Source organism: Cavia porcellus, unplaced genomic scaffold (assembly GCF_034190915.1).
Source record: "Cavia porcellus strain 051 isolate PalLab524CR breed Dunkin Hartley unplaced genomic scaffold, mCavPor4.1 scaffold_16, whole genome shotgun sequence".
Taxonomy (NCBI): Eukaryota; Metazoa; Chordata; class Mammalia; order Rodentia; family Caviidae; genus Cavia; species Cavia porcellus.
Genome location: NW_026947499.1, coordinates 33,386,673 through 33,409,464, shown reverse-complemented (window position 1 = coordinate 33,409,464; position 22,792 = coordinate 33,386,673). Strand labels below are relative to the sequence as shown.

Sequence of the window (22,792 nt, the reverse complement as noted above, 5' to 3'; positions counted from 1 at the left end):
CCACATCATGTGTGCTGTATCCTCTGTGGGATCATGTAGCCTTTGTGTGCCTGTTCTTTTTGTCCCTCCCATGAATACCTGGGCTGAGAGGACTCTGAAAAATGAATAATGGTGCTAACATCCCAGTGGAAGCCCTATCTGCCCATCTTTGCCCTGGTCCTGTGATCCCTGCCCTGGATATGATACAGTCCTGCCTCCTTTTCCCATAGGTGACCTTCCATGGGCAGGATGTCCCTGTGCTCCCTGGTGACCTCATTGGCTTACAGCATGATGCTGGCTCAGGTGCCCTACTGCAGTGTCCCCTGACACCCAACCAAGCTGGCTCCAAGGTCTTGTACCTCTCTACCAATGCCTCCAACTGGCTGGCCCACCTGCCCACCTTGCTGGATGATGCTCGGCCTGGCCCTGCCTGTATCCTGCAGCTGGTCACAGCCACTGAACGACTCAGCCCTCTTCTGGGCCTAAGGTCCAACCCTGGACTGCAGCATCCTGGACGCTATGAGGTCCGGGCCACAGTGGGCAACAATGTATCCACGTACAACCTTTCCTGCAGCTTCAATGTGGTCTCCCCAGTGGCTGGGCTCCGGGTCATCTACCCGGCTACTCTTGATGGCCAACTCTATGTGCCAACCAGCGGCTCGGTCTTGGTGCTTCAGGTGGATTCTGGTGCCAATGCCACAGCCACAGCTTACTGGCCTGGGGGCAATGTCAGTGCACCCTTGGAGACTGCCTGCCCTACCATGCTGGATGCCCTCAAGCCTATCTGTACCCAAGAGACCAACAACACTCTGTTTTCAGTGTTGGTACTTCCTGGGCTCAGCCAAGGGGAGCATGCTGTGGATGTTGTAGTGCAGAACAGCGCTGGCCGGGCCAACCTCACCCTGAGAGTAATGGCAGAGGAACCCATTCGTGGCCTCCATGCTACGCCTGTTCCCGAGGCCCGGGTACTACAGGGTGCCCTGGTGGTGAGTGTAGCCTGTGACCCATCCCTACTCCCCAGCCCTGGCAAGGGTATACACAGAAGAAGCCCCCTCCCCAGTGTAGAAGTTCCTTAGCACATTGTTTTCTAGCAGTTCCTGTCAGGATTGCTCAGACTGATGAGCAATTCGTTTGTTTTCTTTTTCTTTTGTGGTGCTGGAGATTGAACTCAGAGCTAGGCAACACAGAGCTACCACTGAGGTATATCCCAGCCCTATTTAGCAGTTTTTAAATTACTAAAAGATCACAGTTAGAGTCTGCTTTATAAACCCTTCTTCCCTCTCTCACTTTTTAAGAAGCAGGTTGTTTCAAAAAACAAAACAAAACAGGTTGTCACCTTTGGCTCCTACCTCCAGAGCCTCCATGAGTCAGGTGTGTTTTGGGCCCTCTGCAGTCCTCCCATCTTGCCTGATGCATGTGCCTATTGAGGTGGTATTTAAGTCCCCATGTGAAGCTGCTGGTCACCCTGTCTTTCATCCTAGACATGCCCACCTTCTGCGTAATGGTCCTTTCTGACAGTTCTGTCATAATTGCAGTGTGTCCAGTGTCGTGTCTCCTAGTTTCCCCTGGACGCATGTGGTCTGTCAGCTGACACTGATCATCCAGTACCATGTGGCTCACTGAGACTTGTGCACCTTTCTGCATGGCACCAAGGTGTCTACCTAGGGGGCTCCAGCAAGTGTCTGGAATGGAAGTTGATGAGGGCTTGGAGATTGGTTGATTCTACTGCTAAAGTTAGGTCCACTTTACAGGTGGAGAAACTGAGGCACAGAGGAGTTAAGGCATAATCATGACCATGCAATTGGAGGTTTGAGAGCTGGCTTTGGCCTAGGCACTCAATGCTCAAGTCCAAGCTCAGTCCCTATGACAGTCTCCTAAGCCAGGCCGGCCTGTGTACTTCCTTGTCCTCCCCAACATGGGTATCTTGGAATTGTAGCTCAGCTGGTGGACCCCTGTCCTCTCTTATCCATCAGGCTTGGAATTCTCCAGCAGCCCAAGGGAGGCATGTGCAAGAGGGCAGATGGGGGCTGAGGCCAGAATCACAGCCTTGGGCAATACCATATCCTTTCCACAGCGATACAGCCCCATGGTGGAGGCCGGTTCCAATGTGGTCTTTCGGTGGACAATTGATGACAAACAGTCCCTAACTTTCCACAATGTTGTCTTCAATGTCATCTATCAGAGTGCTGCCATCTTCAAGCTTTCGGTAGGTAGGGGGCAGGCAGATGAGGTCTTGGGGTCTTGGGTTATCTGGGTGCTTATTTTTGCCTTCTGTTGTGTTTCGTTTTACTTTGCCCCTGAGGATACTGCCATGACTGTGAGTGAATGTGGGGAGACCGAGCAGGGGTTTGAGGTTCTGGCTGTTGTCTGTGAGCCGTATGCCCACTGATGCCTGTCTCTGCAGCTCACAGCCTCCAATCACGTGAGCAACGTCACTGTGAACTACAATGTCACGGTGGAGCGCATGAATAAAATGCGGAGCCTACAGGTGTCTGCAGTGCCAGCTGTGCTGGCCTCCAACACCATGTTGGCACTGATGGCCAGTGTGATGGTGGACTCAGCTGTAGAGGTGGCTTTCCTGTGAGTATCCTGGACCTATCCTGCCCCTAAAAGGGCAGCCAGCTTTTGGGGTCATAGTAGTGGCTCATTCCAGGCTATCAAAGTATTCTTCTCTAGACCTTGTTTTGTCTTCTCTCAGGGTATTCTATGGGAATTCTGTGAGGATCCAAGGAAGGGTGTGGGAGACTCTAGTATTGCTGAGTTGGGCTATATCTTTGACAAAGGAGCCATGAAGGAGTGACTGCAGGAGCAGGTTGCTGCTGGAGCCATCCCTGCCCACCTGTCCCTGTCTATCCTACTCATCACCTGCCCACTACTCTGGCAGGTGGACCTTTGGGGATGGGCAGCAGGTGCTCGGCCAGTTCAAGCCTCCATACAACAAGTCCTTCCAGGTCCCGGACCCCACTGTGGCCCAGGTGTTGGTGGAGCATAATGTTACACATACCTACACCAATGCAGGTGAGGAGCATATCCATTGCCCGGCTGGCTCTGCAGATACCCCTCTCTTTGGGATGGTCCCCCAAAATGTGTCCCCCTTGCTGGATTGATGGCTTGGGGGCCTTACTAGAGTGAAGGAGGGGTACCTGAGCCTGAGGTATGGGGCTAAATGGCATTCCTGAGGCCAGGTTTCAAATTTCCTAGAAATTGGACCTTCTTGTTCTCTGCTCTCAATTCTTTCTTGAAGAGCAAACAGTGGGACACACTGTTTAATTACTTTTAAAATTCTCCCCAGTGGCACATGATGCAGGTCACTACCCCTTACCCCCTTCCTTGTGCCCTCCCCTGCCATGTGCCCTCTGCCTTGTTCATGTACATCCAGTTTGGCTTGGAGATGCTTGGTCCTGTCTTCACCCTTTTACCTTCATCTCTGCCTCTTGGAGCTCTGTCCTATACACATGTCCAAGGGGATAGCTATTTATGCTTTGAGGAAGCTGCCTCATGAAACATGAAGTGCTAGGTGGAAATTTAGCCATCAGGAGCCCCACTCAGGCCTCTCCCTGCAGGTGAGTACAACCTGACTGTCCTCGTGTCCAACGCCTTTGAGAACCTGACACAGCAAGTGCCTGTGAGTGTTCGTGACACACTGCCTGCTGTGGCCATAAGTGTGAGTAGCAGCACCCTGGTGGCCGGCTGGCCTGTCATCTTCTCACTGTACCCGCTGCCTTTGCCTGGTGGTGTCCTATACATGTGGAACTTTGGGGATGACTCCCCTGTCCTGATACAGAGCCAACCAATGGTGAATTATACTTATACTAGAACAGGTACCTACCACATCTGCCTGGAGGTCAACAACACAGTGAGCAGTGTTGTAGCACACACAGATGTCCACGTCTTCCAGGAACTAAGTGGGCTGAGTGTGCAACTGAGCCCAGCTGTGGAGCAGGGAGCTCCCGTGGTAGTCAGTGCTACAGTGGAGACAGGTGACAATGTTATGTGGACGTTTGACATGGGGGATGGCACAGTGTTCACTGGCCCTGAGGCTACAGTGCAGCACATATATCTGCGAGCACAGAACTATACAGTGACAGTGAATGCAGCCAGCCCTGCAGGCCACTTGACTCAAAGCCTGCCTGTGCGTGTTTTTGTCCTGGAGGTACTGCGTATTGAGCCTGCCACCTGCATCCCCACTCAGCCTGAGGCCCAACTGACAGCCCATGTTGCTGGGAACCCTGCCCACTACCTCTTTGACTGGACCTTTGGAGATGGCTCCTCTAACACAACTGTTCAGGGGCACCCAACAGTGACACATAACTTCACAAGGAGCGGCATATTCCCCCTGGTGTTGATCCTATCAAGCCATGTGAACAAGGCACATTACTTCACCAGTGTTTGTGTAGAGCCTGAGGTGGAGAATGTTACCCTGCAGCCTGAGCAGCAGTTTGTGCAGCTTGGGGATGAAGCCCGGCTGGTGGCCTGCCCCTGGCCCCATTTCCCCTACCGGTACACGTGGGACTTTGGCATCGAAGACACTGTTCCGACCCATGACTGGGGCCCTGAGGCAACAGTGGTCTACCGAGATCCAGGGTCCTACTTGGTGACAGTCACTGTGTCCAACAATGTCTCTGCTGTCAATGACTCAGCTCTTGTGGAGGTACAGGAGCCCATGGTAGTCACTGGTATCAGAGTCAATGGCTCTCATGTACTGGAGCTGCAGCAGCCCTACCTGTTCTCTGCCATGGGCCATGGGCACCCTGCTACCTACCTGTGGGAGCTGGGGGATGGCGCACAGCTTGTGGGCCCTGAGATTACTCATGTCTACAACAGCACAGGTGACTTCACCATCAGGGTGTTGGGCTGGAATGACGTGAGCCACAGTGAGGCGTGGCTCAATGTCACAGTGAAGCAGCGCATACGGGGCCTGAGCATTAATGCTAGCCGTGTGGTGGTGCCCCTGAATGGCAGTGTGAGTTTTAGCACCACACTGGATGCAGGCAGTGATGTGCACTATTCCTGGGTGCTGTGTGACCGCTGCACACCCATCCCCGGGGGCCCCACCATCTCTTACACCTTCCGCTCAGTGGGTACCTTTAACATCATTGTGACGGCTGAGAATGAGGTGAGCACAGCCCAGGACAGTGTCTTCATCTACGTTCTGCAGTTCATTGAGGGCCTGCAGGTGGCAGGTGGTGGCAGTGGCTGCTGCTTTCCCACCAACCACACGCTGCAGCTGCAGGCCCTAGTCAGGGACGGAACCAACATTTCCTACAGCTGGACCATCCAGAGGGATGGCAGCCCAGCACTAGTAGGTAGTGGCAAGAGTTTCTTACTGACTGTGCTCGAGGCCAGCACCTATCACATCCAGCTGCGGGCCACCAATATGCTGGGCAGTGTCTCAGCCAACCGCACCATAGACTTTGTGGAGCCTGTGGAGTTTCTGACTGTGGCTGCCTCTCCCAACCCAGCTGCTGTCAATAGAAGGATCACGTTTGTTGCTGAGCTGGCAGGTGGCAGTGATGTGATTTACACTTGGACCTTGGAGGAAGGGCTAAGCTTGGAGACCTCTGAACCATCTACCATCCATTCCTTTTCCACAGCTGGCCTCTACCCGGTCAGGGTTTCAGCTAGGAACCAGCTGGGCTCAGTCAATGTCACCATTGAGGTGACTGTGCAGGTTCCTGTGAGTGGCCTTAGCATTAGGGTTAGTGAACCAGACAGCAGCTTTGTAGCAGCCGGCGCCACTGTGCCCTTCTCAGGACTCTTGGCCACAGGTACTAATGTAAGCTGGTGCTGGGCTGTGCCGGGTGGCAGCAAGCATGGCCAGCATATTGCTGTGGGCTTCCCAGATGCTGGGGTCTTCTCCATCCAGCTCAATGCTTCCAATGCAGTCAGCTGGATCACAGCTTTGCACAACCTCACAGTAGAAGAACCCATCAGGGGCCTGGTTCTGTGGGCCAGCAGCAAGGTGGTAGCACCTGGGCAGCTGGTCTACTTTCAGATATTGCTGGCAGCTGGCTCAGCTGTCACTTTCCACCTGCAGGTTGGTGGGGCCAATCCTGAGATACTCTTCAGGCCCCATTTCTCCCATAGCTTCTCCCGGGTTGGAGACCATGTAGTGAGTGTGCAGGCTGAGAACCATGTGAGCCGGGGTCAGGCGCAGGTGCGTGTCTTGGTGCTAGAGGCTGTTGATGGGCTACAGGTACCTAACTGCTGCGAGCTGGGCATGGTCACGGGCACTGAGAAGAACTTTACAGCTCGGGTACAGCGGGGCTCTCGAGTTGCCTATGCTTGGTACTTCTCCTTGCAGAAGGTCCAGGGTGACTCACTGGTCATTCTCTCAGGCCGTGATGTCACCTACACTCCTGTGGCTGCAGGGCTGCTGGAGATCCACGTGCGTGCCTTTAATGAACTGGGTGGGGTGAACCTCACACTTACAGTGGAGGTCCAGGATGCCATCCAGTATGTGGTGCTGCGAAGTGGTCGCTGCTTTGCCAACCGCTCGGCCCGGTTTGAGGCCACCACAAGCCCTAGTCCCCGGCGTGTGGCTTATCACTGGGACTTCGGGGACGGGGCTCCAATGCAGGACACAGAGGAGCCTTGGGCTGACCACTCCTACTTGCTGCCTGGGGACTACCGTGTGGAGGTGAATGCCTCCAACCTGGTGAGCTTCTTTGTGGCCCAGGCCACAGTGACGGTCCAGGTGTTAGCTTGCAGGGAGCCTGAGGTGGACGTGGCCCTCCCCCTGCAGGTATTGATGCGGCGCTCCCAGCGCAACTACCTGGAGGCTCATGTTGACCTGCGTGATTGTGTCACCTACCAGACTGAGTACCGCTGGGAGGTGTACCGTACTGCCAGCTGCCAGCGACCAGGGCCTATGGCACGGGTGGCCCTGCCTGGCGTAGACGTGAGCCGGCCCCAGCTGGTGGTTCCACGGCTGGCATTACCTGTAGGCCACTATTGCTTTGTGTTTGTGGTGTCATTTGGGGACACACCATTGGCACGGAGCATTCAGGCCAATGTAACAGTGGCTGCCGAGCGCCTAGTGCCTATCATTGAAGGTGGCTCATATCGCGTGTGGTCAGACACGCAAGACCTGGTGCTGGATGGGAGCAAGTCCTACGACCCCAACCTGGAGGATGATGACCAGACACCACTTAGCTTCCACTGGGCCTGTGTGGCCGCTACACAGGTCAGCTATGTGGCAGGCCCATCTTCTCTACTTCCTTAGTTGGGCTGTGAGCAGTGAACACCCAGTGCTCCTTATGGTTGGGTGGGCCTTCGTCCCAGCATGGGGAAGGGTCTCCTGAGCTAATTCCTTGGGCCAGGCTCTGCTTTGAGGCTGATCACAGTCTTATACCGCCTTCTGTGTTTGTGGGCTGCAGAGTGAGACCAATGCGTGTGTCCTGAACTTTGGGCCCCGAGGGAGCAGTGTAGTCACCATCCCCAGGGAACGTCTAGAGGCCGGTATAGAATACACCTTTAACCTCACCGTGTGGAAAGCAGGCAGGAAGGAGGAGGCTGCCAGCCAGACGGTGAGTTCTGCCTTAGCATAGCAGGCCACAGCCGAGCAGGCCACAGCCCAGACAGCACTCAAACAGTACCCGGCTCCACCCCATTTCTTTCAGAGGCTCTCTGTGTTGCTTCTTCTAGAGGCTGATGGGTTCTCTGATTGCTGATTTTGATACAAAATATCCAGCTTTAGTGTTGCTTCCTTTCAAGCCATGATATAACTCCACATCAAATCCTATAGGGGCCTACGAACTTTGGTTATCTATTCTCTCCCCCTCCCTGTCCCTTACACCTCCCCTTCTCCCCACCCTCCATTTCCCCCTTTCTCTCTCCCTCTCTTTCTCTTCCTTTCCAGTACTGGAATTGAATCCAGGGCCTATATCCCCAGCCTTTTTGGAAAAATTAAATTTTGAGACAGTCTTCTTAAGTTGCTAAGTTGCCCAGGCTAGGCTTCAACTTTCAGTCCTCCTGCCTCAGCCTCTCAAGTGCTGGCATTATAGCAACAATATAAAAGGCAAATGTTGAGAAACTGAGTCTTACCTTAGAAGCAATCACTGTCCCCAGATCATGAGTGTCCTCATTGCTGAATGGATTGGGGTACCGTTGGCTTCATGGTGCCCTGGCCTGGTCAGAAAAGTTAGGGCCATTTTGCATGTAATGACCACCCCACCTACTGTAGCACAGTCCTGCCAGTGGGTGTACTGGGCTGTGTTACTGCCCTGGAGGTGGGAGAAGAGATGTCTTCCCAACACCAGATTTTTCTCAGCTGACTTTTTGGGGAGCAGGGTCCCTCTCAAGAGGTCATCTGGGGAAACAGAGTCCACCTGGGCTATGGTACTAAATCAGGCTTTGCCTAGGGAGACTGAAAACGTGGGGATAGGACCATGAAGGACTTCTGTCCTTTTGCATAGATGTCTTGGTTTGTTCACTCATCTATCTTACATCCTGAAATAGTGGGTTTCTGTGTCTCCTGCTGCCAGGCTCACCAGGGTCCTATACTAGCAATGACAGCCCTGTTGGCCTCTGCCCTTTTAGACCATTAACACCTCCTGTTCAAGTTCATTGGCAGGGGAACCTGGGTTTGAGTGTTTCCAGCTATAGTGCTTAGGAGGTAGAGATTGTATTCCTCAGCTGCCAACCCTATTGACACAGTGGGATAGGGCCTCCCTGTGACCTGCCTCCTCTCCAGGTGCTGGTCCGAAGTGGTCAGGTGCCCATTGTGTCACTGGAGTGTGTATCCTGCAAGGCACAGGCAGTATATGAAGTGAGCCGCAGTTCATACATATATCTGGAAGGCCACTGTCATAACTGCAGCAGTGGCTCCAAGCACGGGGTAAGTAACAGACTGGTCTGGTCCTGGTTGGACAGGTGCTGTAGCCACTGTCCTCATTGCCTCTCCTGTCTGTCTTGCAGCGCTGGGCTGCACGAACCTTTAGCAATAAGACTCTGGTGCTGGATGAGACTACCACATCCACAGGCAGCTCAGGCATGCGGCTAGTGGTGCGGCGTGGTGTGCTGCGGGATGGTGAGGGCTACATCTTCACGCTCACAGTGCTGGGCCACTCAGGTGAGGAGGAAGGCTGTGCCTCCATCCGCCTGTCACCCAACCGCCCCCCACTGGGGGGTGCATGTCGCCTCTTTCCACTGGATGCAGTGTGCGCCCTCACCACCAAGGTGCACTTTGAATGTGTGGGTAAGTATGGGCCCAGGGGGGGGGGCAGCACGTGGTAGGGGGCAGAGCCTGCTAGGGGCCAGGGCTATGCTAAGCTATGCACCCACACATAGGCTGGCAGGATGCAGAAGATGCGAGTGCCCCACTGGTGTATGCCCTGCTGCTGCGGCGCTGTCGTCAGGGCCACTGTGAGGAGTTCTGCATCTACAAGGGTAGTCTCTCTACCTATGGGGCTGTGCTGCCTCCAGGATTCCAGCCTGGCTTTGAGGTGGGACTGGCTGTTGTTGTGCAGGATCAGTTGGGTGCTGCAGTGGTTGCCCTCAACAGGTGAGCTGGGCCTTAGGGGTGGGGATGGGCTTATGGCACCCTGGCTGCTTACATCCCTATTCTGCCCTGCAGGTCTTTGGCCATTGTCCTGCCGGAGCCTAATAGCTCCATGGGTCTTATTCCCTGGCTGTACAGCCTGACTGCCAGTGTGCTACCTGGGCTCGTGAGACAGGCTGACCCCCAACATGTCATTGAATACTCGCTGGCTCTCATCACTGTGCTCAATGAGGTCAGTGGGGGCAGGCAGAGAGGGATTCCAAGTTTGCTCCTTAGAGAGCTGAGACCAGTACTCCTATAGTCTCGCAAAAGCATCATTTCCAGACCCACACAGGCAAACCCCCTGATGTCCCTGAAACAAGGACCTTACTCCTCAGCAACCTCCACATGCTGAGTCCTATCCAATGCCAGAGTCCTCCCAATGCTCTTGAGCCTGCAGTGTGTCTTGTGTACTCTCTACTTTGCTCTCAAAGAAACCGCTTAGGATTTTGAGTCCCCGCCTGCATCATGTAGTAGGCAGCATTTAGCCATCTGTACCTGAATTTGAGGTCTTGGGTTTACCATCTTAGTATGAACAGGCTCCAGATGTGGCCACAGAGCCTAACTCAGAGCAGCAGCTGCGGGCCCAGATGCGCAAGAACATCACAGAAATCCTGGTTTCCCTGCGGGTCAATACTGTGGATGATATCCAGCAGATCACGGCTGCGCTGGCCCAGTGCATGGTAGGACAACAAGGCATGGGATGTCCTCCAAACCCCAGGTCCAGGGCAGTTACTGGCTACAGGATTAAGTGTCCTCCTCTGCCATTCCTGTCTTGCCTTTTCCCAGCATGATCCCACAGTCCCCAGTTTGTGACCCAGGGCAAAAAGCACCAGAGGTAAGGGTATATGGAGTGGCCAACAGAGGTCCTGCCATGTGCCTTTCCTTGGGCTGTGTTCACATCCCACACACCTGGCATATCAGGTGTGATTTATCCACTCCAGCTGTTCACTGTCTGTGGTCTAGACTTGTCAGTTGGACAGAATGAGTCTGACAAGGAGTTTCTGTGCCCAGGGTGGGGAGGGGAATAAGTACAGGAACCCAAGAGCAAGGCCAGGTCCTCCGAGAAAATGGGATCAGAGTGCTTTCCAGGTCAAGGTTGCCCTTTTACTATGTGGCTGAGCTTAGTTTCCAACCTGGGCTGCAGTGTCTGCCTTGCTCTTAGTGGTGTGAAAAACTATGCTTAGGTATCACAGTTTAGATGTTTCCCCTGGATTGAGAGCAACCACCTTAGGTTTTCAGCAGGGAGGGCCTAAGAAGACTCACATGGAGAGTGCCTAGCACAGCACAGAGTTTGGAGGTAGAGAGGCTACCTGGCATCCTGGCAGCCATGGAGGCAGAGTTGGCTAAGTAAAGGAGAGGGGATCAGGTACTGTGAGACCCTGTGTGTGAGGTGGACTTGGACACTGTGTGGGCTCCATGCAGGTGTCTAGCAGAGAGCTCGTGTGCCGCTCCTGCCTGAAACAGACACTGCATAAGCTGGAGGGCATGATGCGCATCCTGCAGGCTGAGACCACCCAGGGGACTGTTACACCCACCACCATTGCTGACAGCATCCTCAATATCACAGGTGTGGACATGTTTCCCCAGCCCGCCTCCCACTTAGCCTCTCCTCTAGCCTCCCCATTCAGTGTGCCAGCCTTGTGTGTTTGTGTGCAGGTGACCTCATCCACCTGGCCAGCTCGGACATACAGAGCCCACAGCCTTCAGAACTGGGGACTGAGTCGCCCTCATTGATGGTGGCATCTAAGGCCTACAACCTTTCATCAGCCCTCATGTGTATTCTTATGCGTTCCCGCGTGCTAAATGAGGAGCCTCTGACCCTGGCGGGTGAAGAGATCGTGGCACAGGGCAAACGCTCAGACCCACGTAACCTGCTGTGCTACGGCAATGCTTCAAGCTCTGGCTGTCATTTCTCTATCCCCGAGGCCTTCAGTGGGGCCCTGTCCAACATCAGTGATGTGGTGCAGCTCATTTTCCTTGTGGATTCCAATCCTTTTCCCTTTGGCTACATCAACAATTACACTGTCTCCACCAAGGTGGCATCCATGGCTTTCCAAACACAGGCTGGCACCCAGATCCCCATAGAACGACTGGCCAAAGAGCGTGCCATCACTGTGAAGGTGCCCAACAACTCGGACCAGGCTACCCAGAGTCTCCACACCCCTGTGGGGTCAGCTGTCATCCAGCCCCAGGCCTCTGTCAGCGCTGTAGTCACTCCGGACAACAGCAACCCTGCAGCAGGGCTGCACCTGCAGCTCACCTACACAGTGCAGAGTGGTGAGTATCACAAAGGTGTCCACAGCTGTGGTTGCTGACAATCTGCCTCCTGCCATGTGGGTCCTGGGGTCCTGTCTGGAGAGCAGTTGGGACCATGGATAGCACATGCTTGTCCAGTATGGAGGCTCTCAGGACCTGTGGTGGAGGGCTCCCAAGGTGTCGCTGGGTGGATTTCTGACACTATTCTGCCTACAGAGCACTACCTGTCTGAAGAGCCTGAACCCTACCTGGCTGTCTACCTGCACTCAACGCCCCAGCCCAATGAGTATAACTGCTCAGCCAGCAGAAAGATCAGCCTGGAGATGCTCACTGGAACCGACCACAGGCCCTATACCTTCTTCATCGCCCCAGGGTGAGCACCCTCCAACCACCACGGGACCTGGGAGTGGGCTGTGGCAGGTGGACGTGGTTTGGTTTGTGTATCTAAGAGCATGTGGCGACTGAGAACAGTGATAGCAAAAGCCTGGGGAGTCAGCCAGGTGTTGCAGCTAAGGCTAGACTATTCCCTGGCTAGAACTGGGGTTCTGGACCCAGCAAAGTCTGGCTGTGACACTGCCCTGTCCCTGGCAGGACTGGATACCCAGGTGGGAGTTACCACCTGAACCTGACTAGCCACTTCCACTGGTCAGCACTGGAGGTGTCCGTGGGACTGTACACATCCCTGTGCCAGTACTTCAGCGAGGAGGAGATGATGTGGAGGACAGAGGGGCTTGTGCCTCTGGAGGATACTTCACCCAGCCAGGCCGTCTGCCTCACCCGTCACCTCACTGCCTTTGGTGCCAGCCTCTTTGTGCCACCCAGCCATATCCACTTCATCTTCCCTGTGAGTGGGGCCCTGATTTTCAGTCTCTTCACAGGGTTGAGAATGCCTGGGTGGGCTCCAGCTGCATCCTCAGAAGGTAAAGCACTCAAGTGAATCTCCTGGGCTGGCTGGCTTTGTCTTCCCAGGAGCCGGCTTCTCGTGTGAACTACATTGTGCTCCTGACATGTGCCATGTGCCTTATAACCTACACCATTATGGTTGTGATCCTGCGCAGGCTGGACCAGCTGGATGTCAGCTGGGCCCGTGTCATCCCTTTCTGCGGAAAGGGGGGCCGCTTCAAGTATGAGATCCTGGTCAAGACTGGCTGGGGCCGAGGTTCAGGTGAGGGGAAATGATTGTGGGTAAGGAGATGTGATATCCAACTGGGCTCTCCTAGTTGCAAGTCCTGTGCAGTCCTGGGCTCTGTCTGGCCAGTTTTCCTCATGATTATGGTGATAGGTGTCCTAAAGGAAGAGCTCCTTTCCCAAGTGCTGTGTAAAGGGTTAGGTTGTGAATCCTTGAAATGGCTTAATGGATATGGGGTCATTCCCAAGAAAGAGAATGACTGTCAGTAGGAAGTGAACACCTGGTTGTCACAGGCATGCCTAGCTCTGTGTGGGCCTCTGAGTTTATGAAGGCACAAACTCTGTACAGGCTGCCCCTCTAGTCAGTGGGGCAATGAGGAATGTTCTGTGATCTCTGAAATTTATTTGTGAATATCAGAAAACTCTTGCTGTTGTTCATAAGTATGCAGGGAAATGCACTGATGTTTTCTTAGTGCATCATAATTTAAAATGGTAGAAACTGAAGTTAAGCACTATGTTTGTTTATGGAAAACTGAACAATTTTCTTCACCTTTTCCTTGTATAATCAAGAGTCCAGAGTGAGCATCTTTGTGTGCTCTGGAAAGTGTCACATCCAAAGTTTATACTGACTTCCAACATTTCCCTTTATGCTTTTGATATTGTGAAAAGAACTCTGAGAGTTCTTTGAAGAGATTGTATTCTGCTGCAATATATCTCCTTTGTGGCAGTCACTTATTTATGTGATGTGTCTGTCAGCTTTCCATTGCTGTGATAAGATACCTGACACACACAATTTAAAGGCAGTGAGGTAGCTGAGGATACATCTCAGTGGCATAAGCGCTTGCATGGAAAGCATGAGGTCATGAGTTTGATCCCCAGAACCAAAAATAAATAAATAAGGGCTGTGAGGTTTAATTTGGATCTTGGTTTCAGTCCGTGTCAGCTGGCTTCAAAGCAGAAACATCATGGTGGAAGGGGATTGGGAGAGGAAAGCTGCTTAATCAGTAATATCTGATGAGCCAGAAAAAAAGGGCTGGAGACTGATACATTTCCCAGTCAAGTGCTGATGACCACCTGGATATACCCAGAAGTGTGCCATACTAATCTTCTAGGTATCTCTCAAGCCGGTCAAGTTGACAAGAATGAACATCACACATAAATAAGTCCATATTTGCTAGTTAACTCCATACTGCCTGTAAAATCTTTTTTTTTTTTTGGTCTTTTTCATTTTTATCGGTACCGGGGATCGAACTCACAACCACCTGCTTGCAAGGCAAGTGCTTATGCCACTGAGCTAAACCTCCAGCCCCTGCCTGTAGAATCTTAGTTGGAGCAGTGCAGTGTCCTTGTAACTGTCCCTTCAACAACTGTTTACCCTTTGCTTTAAAAAAAAAAAAAAGTTTTTTTGTTTTGTTGAGACAGAGTCTTTCTATGTAGTACAGGGGCTGGTCTTGAACTCACTATGTAGTCCCACCTGGCCCCCAACTCATGGTAATCCTCCTGCCTCAGCCTCCCAAATGCTAGGATTTTAGGCATGGGCCATCATACCCAGCTTCCATTACCTTTAATTCAAATTCACTTCCAATATTAGTGTTTTTCTCTTTTTTCCCATTTTTGTTTCTTTTTCACATTGCTGAGGATTGAACCAGGGCCTCATGCATGTTAGGCACATACTCTACCACTGAGCCTCAGTCTTTTTTTATTTTTTATTTTGAGATAAGATCTTGCTAATTTTCCCAGGCCGTCCTTTCAGTCTTCTTTCCTTAGCTTCCCTCAATGCTGGGATTAGAGGCTTGTGCCACCACACCCAGTGATTATCCATTTTTCAAAACTCATATGGGTCAGCGGGGTGTGTGGTAGTGCATTCCTGTAATCCTAGCACTTTGGAGGCTAAGACAAGAGAATCACAAATTTGAAACAGTCTAAGCTATATGAGTGTGAGGCTAGCCTGAGTTATGTAGCAATGCCTTGTCTCAGACAAGTGGGCATATCACCAGGAGAAGAGAAGGCCACCCAAGTGTGGGGCTGTTGTTTTGTATGTGGCAGAGATGTACATAGGTAAGTCCATATTCACTAGTGAATTCCACACTGCCTCGTCACTGGCTGTGATCCACCTGTTATCCCACAGTGACTGGCAGACTGAGGGGTGGCAGCCAGGTTCACACTCTGGGCATCTGCCAGCATTACACCTTGGTAACCCAGAGCTACAGCTGTTGATATTGGATTGGTGTTTATGTAACAAATGGGGGAAAACTGAAATTTGTATCCATCAGAACTGTGCAGTGTAGGGACTACCTGTGCTTAAGATCACAGATGAAATAACTTGCCTGGGTGTTGGAGGAGGGGGCTCCACACCCTAGAGTTCTCCTCTTTCTATTCTGCAGGTACCACAGCTCATGTGGGCATCATGCTATATGGAGCAGACAGCCGGAGTGGCCACCGACATCTGGATGGGGACAGGGCCTTTCACCGCAACAGCCTGGACATCTTTAGGATTGCCACCCCACACAGCCTGGGCAATGTGTGGAAGATACGGGTGTGGCATGACAACAAAGGTCTTTGCAAGTATTGCTATTGCTGCTATCCTGCACCCTGCTGATAACCCTGGCCCGCTATGTCCTCCCTCCATCCCCTGCCACCACCCTGGCCCTCACCCCACCACCACCTCCACAGGGCTCAGCCCCGCCTGGTTTCTGCAGCACATCATCGTCAGGGACCTACAGAATGCCCACAGCACCTTCTTCTTGGTCAATGATTGGCTGTCTGTGGAGACAGAGGCCAATGGTGGCCTAGTAGAGAAGGAGGTGCTGGCTGCAAGTAAGGCCCAGGGATAGGGCAGGGAAGGATGGGTGTGGGTACCCTGCCCTGGGCCTCCTGCAGCCCCTCCCTGCCCTCCTCCCAGGTGATGAAGCTCTGTGGCAGTTCCAGCGCCTCCTAGTGGCCGAACTGCAGCGTGGTTTCTTTGACAAGCACATCTGGCTCTCCATATGGGACAGGCCAGCTCGCAGTCGCTTTACTCGTGTACAGAGAGCCACCTGCTGTGTCCTCCTCATCTGCCTCTTCCTGGGTGCCAATGCGGTCTGGTATGGGGTCGTGGGAGATGCCACCTACAGGTAGGTGCCTATGGGGTCAGGATAACCTGTCCTTGCCCAACTTTTCCTGGCCTTCCAGCTTAACCTGGCCTGGGTCTATCTCCTGCCCCACAGTGTACGGCCTCTGTCCAGTCTGATCCCACCAAGTGTTGACACAGTTGCCATTGGCTTGGTATCCAGTGTGGTTGTCTACCCTGTCTACTTGGCCATCCTGTTTCTCTTCCGAATGTCTAGGAGCAAGGTGGGTTGGGACGGGAGTGGAACATAAGCCTTGTCACCCAGTTAATGGTGCTGTTTGGCATTATATCCAAAGGGAAAAGTCAACAGACCAAAAGCTGATCCTTTGAAAGGTCCACAAAATTGGCAAACCTTTGGGTAGATTGAGAAAACTCAAATTGTGAGAATCATGAGAGGGGACATCATTGTCAACCTTAAACTGACGGAGCATATAAGGGAATGTCATGAGCCACTGTGTACCAATGTGTTATGTATCTTAGGAGAAATGGAAACAAACCACCAAGACCAGCGCAAGAAGAAATAGATAATCTGAGCTGTAAAGCAAATATAGAGATTGAGTTAGTAATATAAAAATGTCCCACAAAGAAAAGGCCCAGACAGCTCCACTAGTGAATTAAACAGTTAAAAGATTAACACCAGTCATTCACAAAGTCTTCCAGCATATATACAAGGGGAAGATGTGCTAGCAGTCTGGGAGGCTGAGGCAAGAGGATTGGAAATTAATCCCAGTTTAGGCAATTTAGCAACTTTCATAATAGCATATCTCAAAATTTTTAAAAATTTTATTTTGTATTTTTTTGTTTTTGTTTTGTTGAGGCAAGATCTCACTATGTAGCTTAGGCCAGCCTTGAACTCACTGTGTAGCCCAGGCTGGCCTCAAAATTACGGCAATCCTCCTGCTTCAGTCTCCCAAGTTCTGGGGTAACAAGTATGTGCTACCAGGTCCAGCTATAAAAATTTTTTTTTTTAACTTTTAACTTTTTATCGGTACCAGGGATCGAACTCATGACCGCCTGCTTGCAAGGCAGGTGCTTATGCCACTGAGCTAAATCCCCAGCCCCTCAGCTATAAAATTTTTAAAACTTTTTTAAAAGGGTTAGGGATGTAGTTTATTATGAAGATCCTGAATTCAATCCCCAGTACTGGGGGGGGGGGACACCTATAGGCATATAAGAGGAATTTTTCCTGTTTCTTCCATGAAGTCAGTACTATCCTGACCCCAAATCCCAATAAGGACATCACAAGAAAAGGAAATAAATTGTCCCTTATGAATGTACTTGCTCAAGCTGGATATGGTGATTCAAACCTATAATTCTAGCACTTGGGAGGCTGAGGCACAAGGATCAGTGTGAGTTCAAAGCCAGCCTGGGGTATATAGTGAGTTCAAGACCAGCCTGAACTCCATAGACCTGTCTCAAAAAATATGTGTGTGTATGTGTGTATATATACACTGTACTTTTTTTTTTTTCTACATATAGATCTTGTGAGCTTGTTTTGAGGTTCTAGCAGAGGAGGGGAGCACAGCTACTTATATACTTTTGACAAAGGAATGATCCTCCTCTGTTGGGGCAGTCATCCTCTTTAAGTGCGCAGCTTCAGGAGGGTGCACATGGAGCACTGAGGGAGGAAGGGACACCCGCCTAGCCAGCCCGATCAGCCAAATCAGTGGGTGACAGGTGTCGCAGCCAGATCACCTTCACATCCTGAAGATGTGTATCTTAAGTACTCAACATTTCACTAATAAGCCCAACAGCATGTAATAAAGGATTATCTACTATCACCAAGAGGGATTTAGCCCAAGAACCCAGTAAACTATGAGGCATGTGGCTTGTTTACATTTTATGTGTAAGTAAAAGAAAAAGGTTCATTTCTTTCTTATTTTTCTTATGCAGTCTTGGGCATGGAATCCAGGGCCTTGCACATAATAGGCAAGTACTCTACCACTGAGCTGTACTGCTGTTTTGTTGTAGAAAGCATCATTTCTTTTTTTTTTTTTTGCGGTACCAGGGATTGAACTCGCACTTGCCAGACAGGCACTTATGCCGCTGAGCTAAATCCCCGGCCTGAAACCATCATTACTTTAGTTCCACCAGCCACTTATGATCAGTACGTAGGGAGCACAGTAAGTGCTCAGTGCCTAGGACATTGTCAGGACTGGTCATGTCTGTTCAGGAGTTAGTTTCTCATGTCTCCCCTGAGCAGGGCCAGGTGCTTTCTACTAACCCACCATCTTTTTTCTCTCCACAGGTGGCTGGTGGCCCAAGCCCCAGCCCCACAGTGCAACAGACACTGGAGCTGGATAGCTGTGTGGACTCATCTATGCTGGGCAGCTCCTTCCTTACATTCTCAGGCCTCCGCGCTGAGGTGAGGGCTGAGCCCCTAAAGGCTGAGGCTGGGGCAAATCTAGGCCCTGGAAAGAGAGGTCCTTTGCCTCTGAGAGTTCTCACTGAGGATGCTTTGTACTTTCCAACAGGCCTTCACAGGACAGGTGAAAAATGACTTACTTATGGATGATTCTAAAAGGTAGGTTGCCTTAGGGAGATCAGGTACATCCTGGACATAGTTCGGTGCATGGCAGGCCATGTTGTAGGGAGTCAGGCGGTCTGTGTCTTTGTCCAGTGTAGCTCTGAGTATTACCACACTTTGTCTAGTGTGACTGAGTATTACCTCAGAAATTCTATGTGTCCCTGGGTGCATTGCTTACTACATCTGTGTGTGTGGCCAGACTTGAATCAGGTGTTTGTAAGGATGTGCTGACCTGTGTCACTTATAGCCTGGCGTGTTGGCCCTCCAGTGAAGGCACACTCAGTTGGCCAGACCTGCTTAGCGACCCATCAATCGTGGGAAGCACCCTGCAGCGGTTGGCAAGGGGCCAAACAGGCCGAGGGCTGGGCCCAGAGGAAGACAGCCTGTCTCTGGTGAGCCCCTCCTCACCTGCCAAATACTTCTCAGCATCAGGTGAGCTAGGGTAGGGTAGGGAGATGAGTCCAGAGGTCCTGAGTGGCTGGGCCATCTAATGTGTCCTGTACCCTCCAGATGAAGACCTTATCCAGCAAGTCCTGGCTGAAGGGACTAGTGGCCTGGTGGTCACCCAGGACACCCTCGTAGAAACGGACCTGCTCACTGGCTTGTGAGTACCCATTCCCGGGAAAAAAGGGTCATATTTGGATGTGGACTGGACAGGATAGAAAGGGATAGGTGAGGGCTTCCTGGTCCTGCCTTATCCCTAGGCCATGGTTCTTGACAACTCTGAGACCCTAGGACCCTCACTAAGGGAGGAAGCAGGAACATGGGGCAGTTGGGGGAGACAGAGAGGCAGTTGGTGCTGGCTGGTGGGGGCTGGCCTAGGGAAGAGCTCTGATTTTCATCTCAAAACAGAAATCATGGTCAAATTTTTAAATAGCCCCCTGCTTTTTTGTTTCATTTTTTCCATTTTGCAACTATTTTGATATTTTAAGCATGTGTCAATATCTTTGCTTTTTTCTACTCAGTAACAAAGGATTCATGTTGAATTACCTTATTCTTCCTTTCTCATCCATATTTATTTCATTATCCACATTTTCATCTCTTTTAACTCTTCTAATATCCAGGCAACCAGGAATAGCTGAGATAGGAACTGTTCTAGGACAGAGAGGTAAGGAAGTTCTCTGAGTTATATGAAGGCATCCCGATGAGAAATTGCTAATTGATTGAACAATGTGACATGGGCACAGCTGTAAGCCTACCACTCCAAGGCTGCTCCTGAGCTCTGCACAGCCACTGGTCCACATGTGCGGCTGGTGGCAGCCCATATTTAACCCTGGGTGCTCAGTTTCTCCCAGACGTATTCTCTGGCATGGCAGCTGACGGCTGAAATCTTTGATTCCTTGATTCCCCTGTGAAGATTCCTAGGTGAGCAGATGGTCTCAACTTTTTCTAGATGCAGGATCTCATTATGTCCTGGGTTGTTCAGGCTCCTTGAGAGATACTCTGTTCTCTCTATCCATCTTCTACTTGTGCCTGCATGGCAACTTGGTCTTCTCTTGATGCATACTTAAGTGTTTAAACAGCTCAAGTGGCAGCGCTGTTGGCCATTGGCTAGAAGCATCAGTTCCTCAGGGATGCTGACAAACCTTCTCACCTGGTAGCCAGCATCTCTGGAGCCAGCAGTCTGAGAAAGAGGCAGCTATAGCACTGGTTGCACTCTCTCACCTCCACAGTTTTCTTCACAGTTACTTTAGGAGGGGCTACATAGAAGCCTGATGTGGAGTTTAGTATTGTTAGGGCCATCCTGGTGGCAGCCTCCCACACTGGAGCAGGCCATCCATTGTTCACCAAGCTGCCTATAGTCTAGACTCTGCTGCTGCCCCCCAGAATATGGCTCCCCTCACTTCTGCCTGGAGTGTCCTTCCCTGAGGTTACCCCTTGTGCTTCCTCTGTGTTACCTGAACAGAGCCTGGCTTCCTGCCCATGAAGCAGGAGCTACCAATGTGTGCCCATACTGGTGCATTCACACACAGGTCATCTTGCCAGGTCCAGCTGCTCCCTAGGTGCTGTTGGAGACCACGCACACTGTGATTCCTCCACATGCATATCCCAGGACTTGTGGCAGTGCCTGGCATTCAGCAGGGCAATGATAAACGTGTGCAGCAGGAGGAGCCAGAGACTTACACTTGCAGACACAGCCCTGGGGTCCTGTAGCCTACAAGCTATGTAGGATGCATATGTAGGATGGCAGGCAAGGACACTGAGGCTCTGCTCCTTGGGGCCAGAAATGCACATATCAATGTTTTCTCTCTTTATCCTGTTTTCTACAGTATTTCATGTAATTTTTAGATTAAGAGAAGTCAGTTTCAACATAAACTCACCTGACAAATGATGTATCCTCTACTGGCCCAGTGACAGAGTCAGATACATGAGGTGGCAGGGAGCAGGGGGTGGTTTGTCAGTGGAGGTACACACTCATTTGGGTTGTGCAGTGAGGGCTCAGGGTAGCTACAGAAAGCATGAGGATGTTTTCCTGTTTGTGTCCATCCTGTCCTGCTCTAGCCAGCCTTTCCATTTGTACCTTTGTCTCTGGGTCCCCCTTCTGTGACAGCATTGGATTTGGGTGGGTCATTGTGTATGGACTCTGATGTGACACTCTGGCCAGGTGGCTCCTTAGGAGCAAATCCCTGGTATATATTGTTGGGATCTGAAAGACATGCATAAATTCCTTTGTCTGGAAGGCAGTGTTAGACTGTATGTCCCCAGAGTGGTGCCCAGGCTCAAAGGGGACAACCTTGAGGACAAGGCTTTTCGACATGATCACTGATAAGCCTGGAACCCTGGCTGGCCTTGCTGGTGTGAGAAGCTTGCAGGAGTCCCAAGAGATTGGGGAATGGTGGGACAATTAAAACAGCTCAGGCCCAGGGGGATGGGTATGTCAGCAGGAAACATAGAGGAGAGTTACCATGGTGTCCTGAGCCCTCAGTGCTATACCAACCTGGTTCAGGCCCTGAGAGGCAGGAGGAGCTACCCACCCAGGTGAAGGCATAGGACACCACTGCCTGTACTAGAAAGGGCTCAGAATTCAGTTTTTCCCCTGCCTAGGTCCAGTGTTGCTGGGGAGAAGATGGAGGCACCAGCAATACAGAGGTTTGGGGGCAGTGGGCCTCCTGGCTCAGGCCTGACCTGGGAACAGCCCCCACTGGCCCGGCTCTCCAGAACAGGTACCTCTAAAGATCCACATATCCCTGAATCCTTCCCTCTGGGCTGCCAGTTACATGACTGCTTCTGTCTCCAGGACTGGTGGAAGGTCTACAGAAGCGACTGATGCCTGCTTGGTGTGCCCCACTAGCCCATGGTCTCAGTCTACTCCTGGTGGCTGTGGCTGTGGGAGTCTCAGGGTGGGTTGGTGCCAGCTTCCCCCCCAGTGTGAGTGTCATGTGGCTCCTCTCGAGTAGCTCCAGCTTCCTGGCCTCATTCCTTGGCTGGGAGCCACTTAAGGTGAGTTGGGCCAGCAGAGTGGGGGCTGCTGATCTAGAGCTCCCTGGCTGATGTCACCCTTGCCCTAGGTCCTGCTGGAAGCCCTTTACTTCTCATTGGTGGCCAAGCGGCTATACCCTGACGAAGATGACATGCTGGTGGAGAGTCCAGCCGTGACACCAGTGAGCGAGCGTGTGCCCCGTGTGCGGCCTCCTCATGGCTTTGCTCTCTTCCTGGCAAAGGAAGAAGCTCGGAAGGTCAAGAGGCTGCACAGCATGCTGAGAGTGAGTTTGGCCCCTTTCTTTCCCCTCAGCTCCTGGGCCTATCCCTCTTTGCCAACCACAGAGGGCCCTTCAGTGGGGGTTCCTATCCTGACTCCTTTGCATCTTCCTTTCCATCTGCTTCTGCCTGGCCTTGCGGGGCCCTGGGCACAGTTGCCGTGCCTTCAGTGGCCTGTGTCTTCCCCAAAGGAGGGCATCTTACGCTCTTCTTTAGTGCTAGACAGCCTGGGCAGGGGCAGTTTACTACCCAGCATTCTAAAGCTATGCTCTGATGTGGGCTGGAGTTAGCTCACCACAATGGTGTCATTGTCTTCCAGAGCCTCTTGGTACACATGCTTTTCCTGCTGGTGACACTGTTGGCCAACTATGGGGATGCTTCCTGTCACAACCATGCCTATCATCTGCAGAGTGCCATCAAACAGGAGCTGGATAGCCAAGCCTTTCTGGCCATCACTCGGTAGGAAAATCCCAGGACACCTGTATGTTCTGTTGGGCCAAGGTGGCACTGATGCACATGGGGGCCTGCTTTGATCTTGCTGTTAGCTCAT

General features: G+C 51.9%; 1 protein-coding gene across 7 annotated transcripts in view; it reads left to right on the top strand.

The window, feature by feature from the left end:
- The window catches only part of Pkd1 (polycystin 1, transient receptor potential channel interacting), a 47,543-nt gene that overhangs the window by 20,986 nt on the left and 3,765 nt on the right, over window positions 1-22,792 (top strand). For 5 of the 7 annotated variants that reach the window (XR_010039790.1, XM_013141602.2, XM_003478113.4 and 2 more), the window contains 28 exons: window positions 210-965; window positions 2,054-2,185; window positions 2,384-2,559; window positions 2,864-2,997; window positions 3,543-7,165; window positions 7,359-7,508; window positions 8,675-8,818; window positions 8,899-9,178; window positions 9,271-9,484; window positions 9,557-9,713; window positions 10,051-10,203; window positions 10,946-11,090; window positions 11,180-11,800; window positions 11,996-12,152; window positions 12,371-12,623; window positions 12,749-12,944; window positions 15,292-15,462; window positions 15,581-15,724; window positions 15,810-16,020; window positions 16,114-16,240; window positions 18,265-18,381; window positions 18,491-18,540; window positions 18,791-18,975; window positions 19,054-19,147; window positions 21,589-21,707; window positions 21,782-21,984; window positions 22,053-22,247; window positions 22,562-22,701. Coding sequence is in view for 6 of the 7 variants with exons in the window: in XM_013141602.2 (XP_012997056.1) it covers window positions 210-965; window positions 2,054-2,185; window positions 2,384-2,559; window positions 2,864-2,997; window positions 3,543-7,165; window positions 7,359-7,508; window positions 8,675-8,818; window positions 8,899-9,178; window positions 9,271-9,484; window positions 9,557-9,713; window positions 10,051-10,203; window positions 10,946-11,090; window positions 11,180-11,800; window positions 11,996-12,152; window positions 12,371-12,623; window positions 12,749-12,944; window positions 15,292-15,462; window positions 15,581-15,724; window positions 15,810-16,020; window positions 16,114-16,240; window positions 18,265-18,381; window positions 18,491-18,540; window positions 18,791-18,975; window positions 19,054-19,147; window positions 21,589-21,707; window positions 21,782-21,984; window positions 22,053-22,247; window positions 22,562-22,701 (9,047 nt within the window). In the remaining variant the exon portion in view is untranslated. The remainder of the gene's footprint in view (window positions 1-209; window positions 966-2,053; window positions 2,186-2,383; window positions 2,560-2,863; window positions 2,998-3,542; window positions 7,166-7,358; window positions 7,509-8,674; window positions 8,819-8,898; window positions 9,179-9,270; window positions 9,485-9,556; window positions 9,714-10,050; window positions 10,204-10,945; window positions 11,091-11,179; window positions 11,801-11,995; window positions 12,153-12,370; window positions 12,624-12,748; window positions 12,945-15,291; window positions 15,463-15,580; window positions 15,725-15,809; window positions 16,021-16,113; window positions 16,241-18,264; window positions 18,382-18,490; window positions 18,541-18,790; window positions 18,976-19,053; window positions 19,148-21,588; window positions 21,708-21,781; window positions 21,985-22,052; window positions 22,248-22,561; window positions 22,702-22,792) is intronic. The other 2 variants (XM_013141603.2, XM_013141604.2) reach the window with 2 other exon arrangements.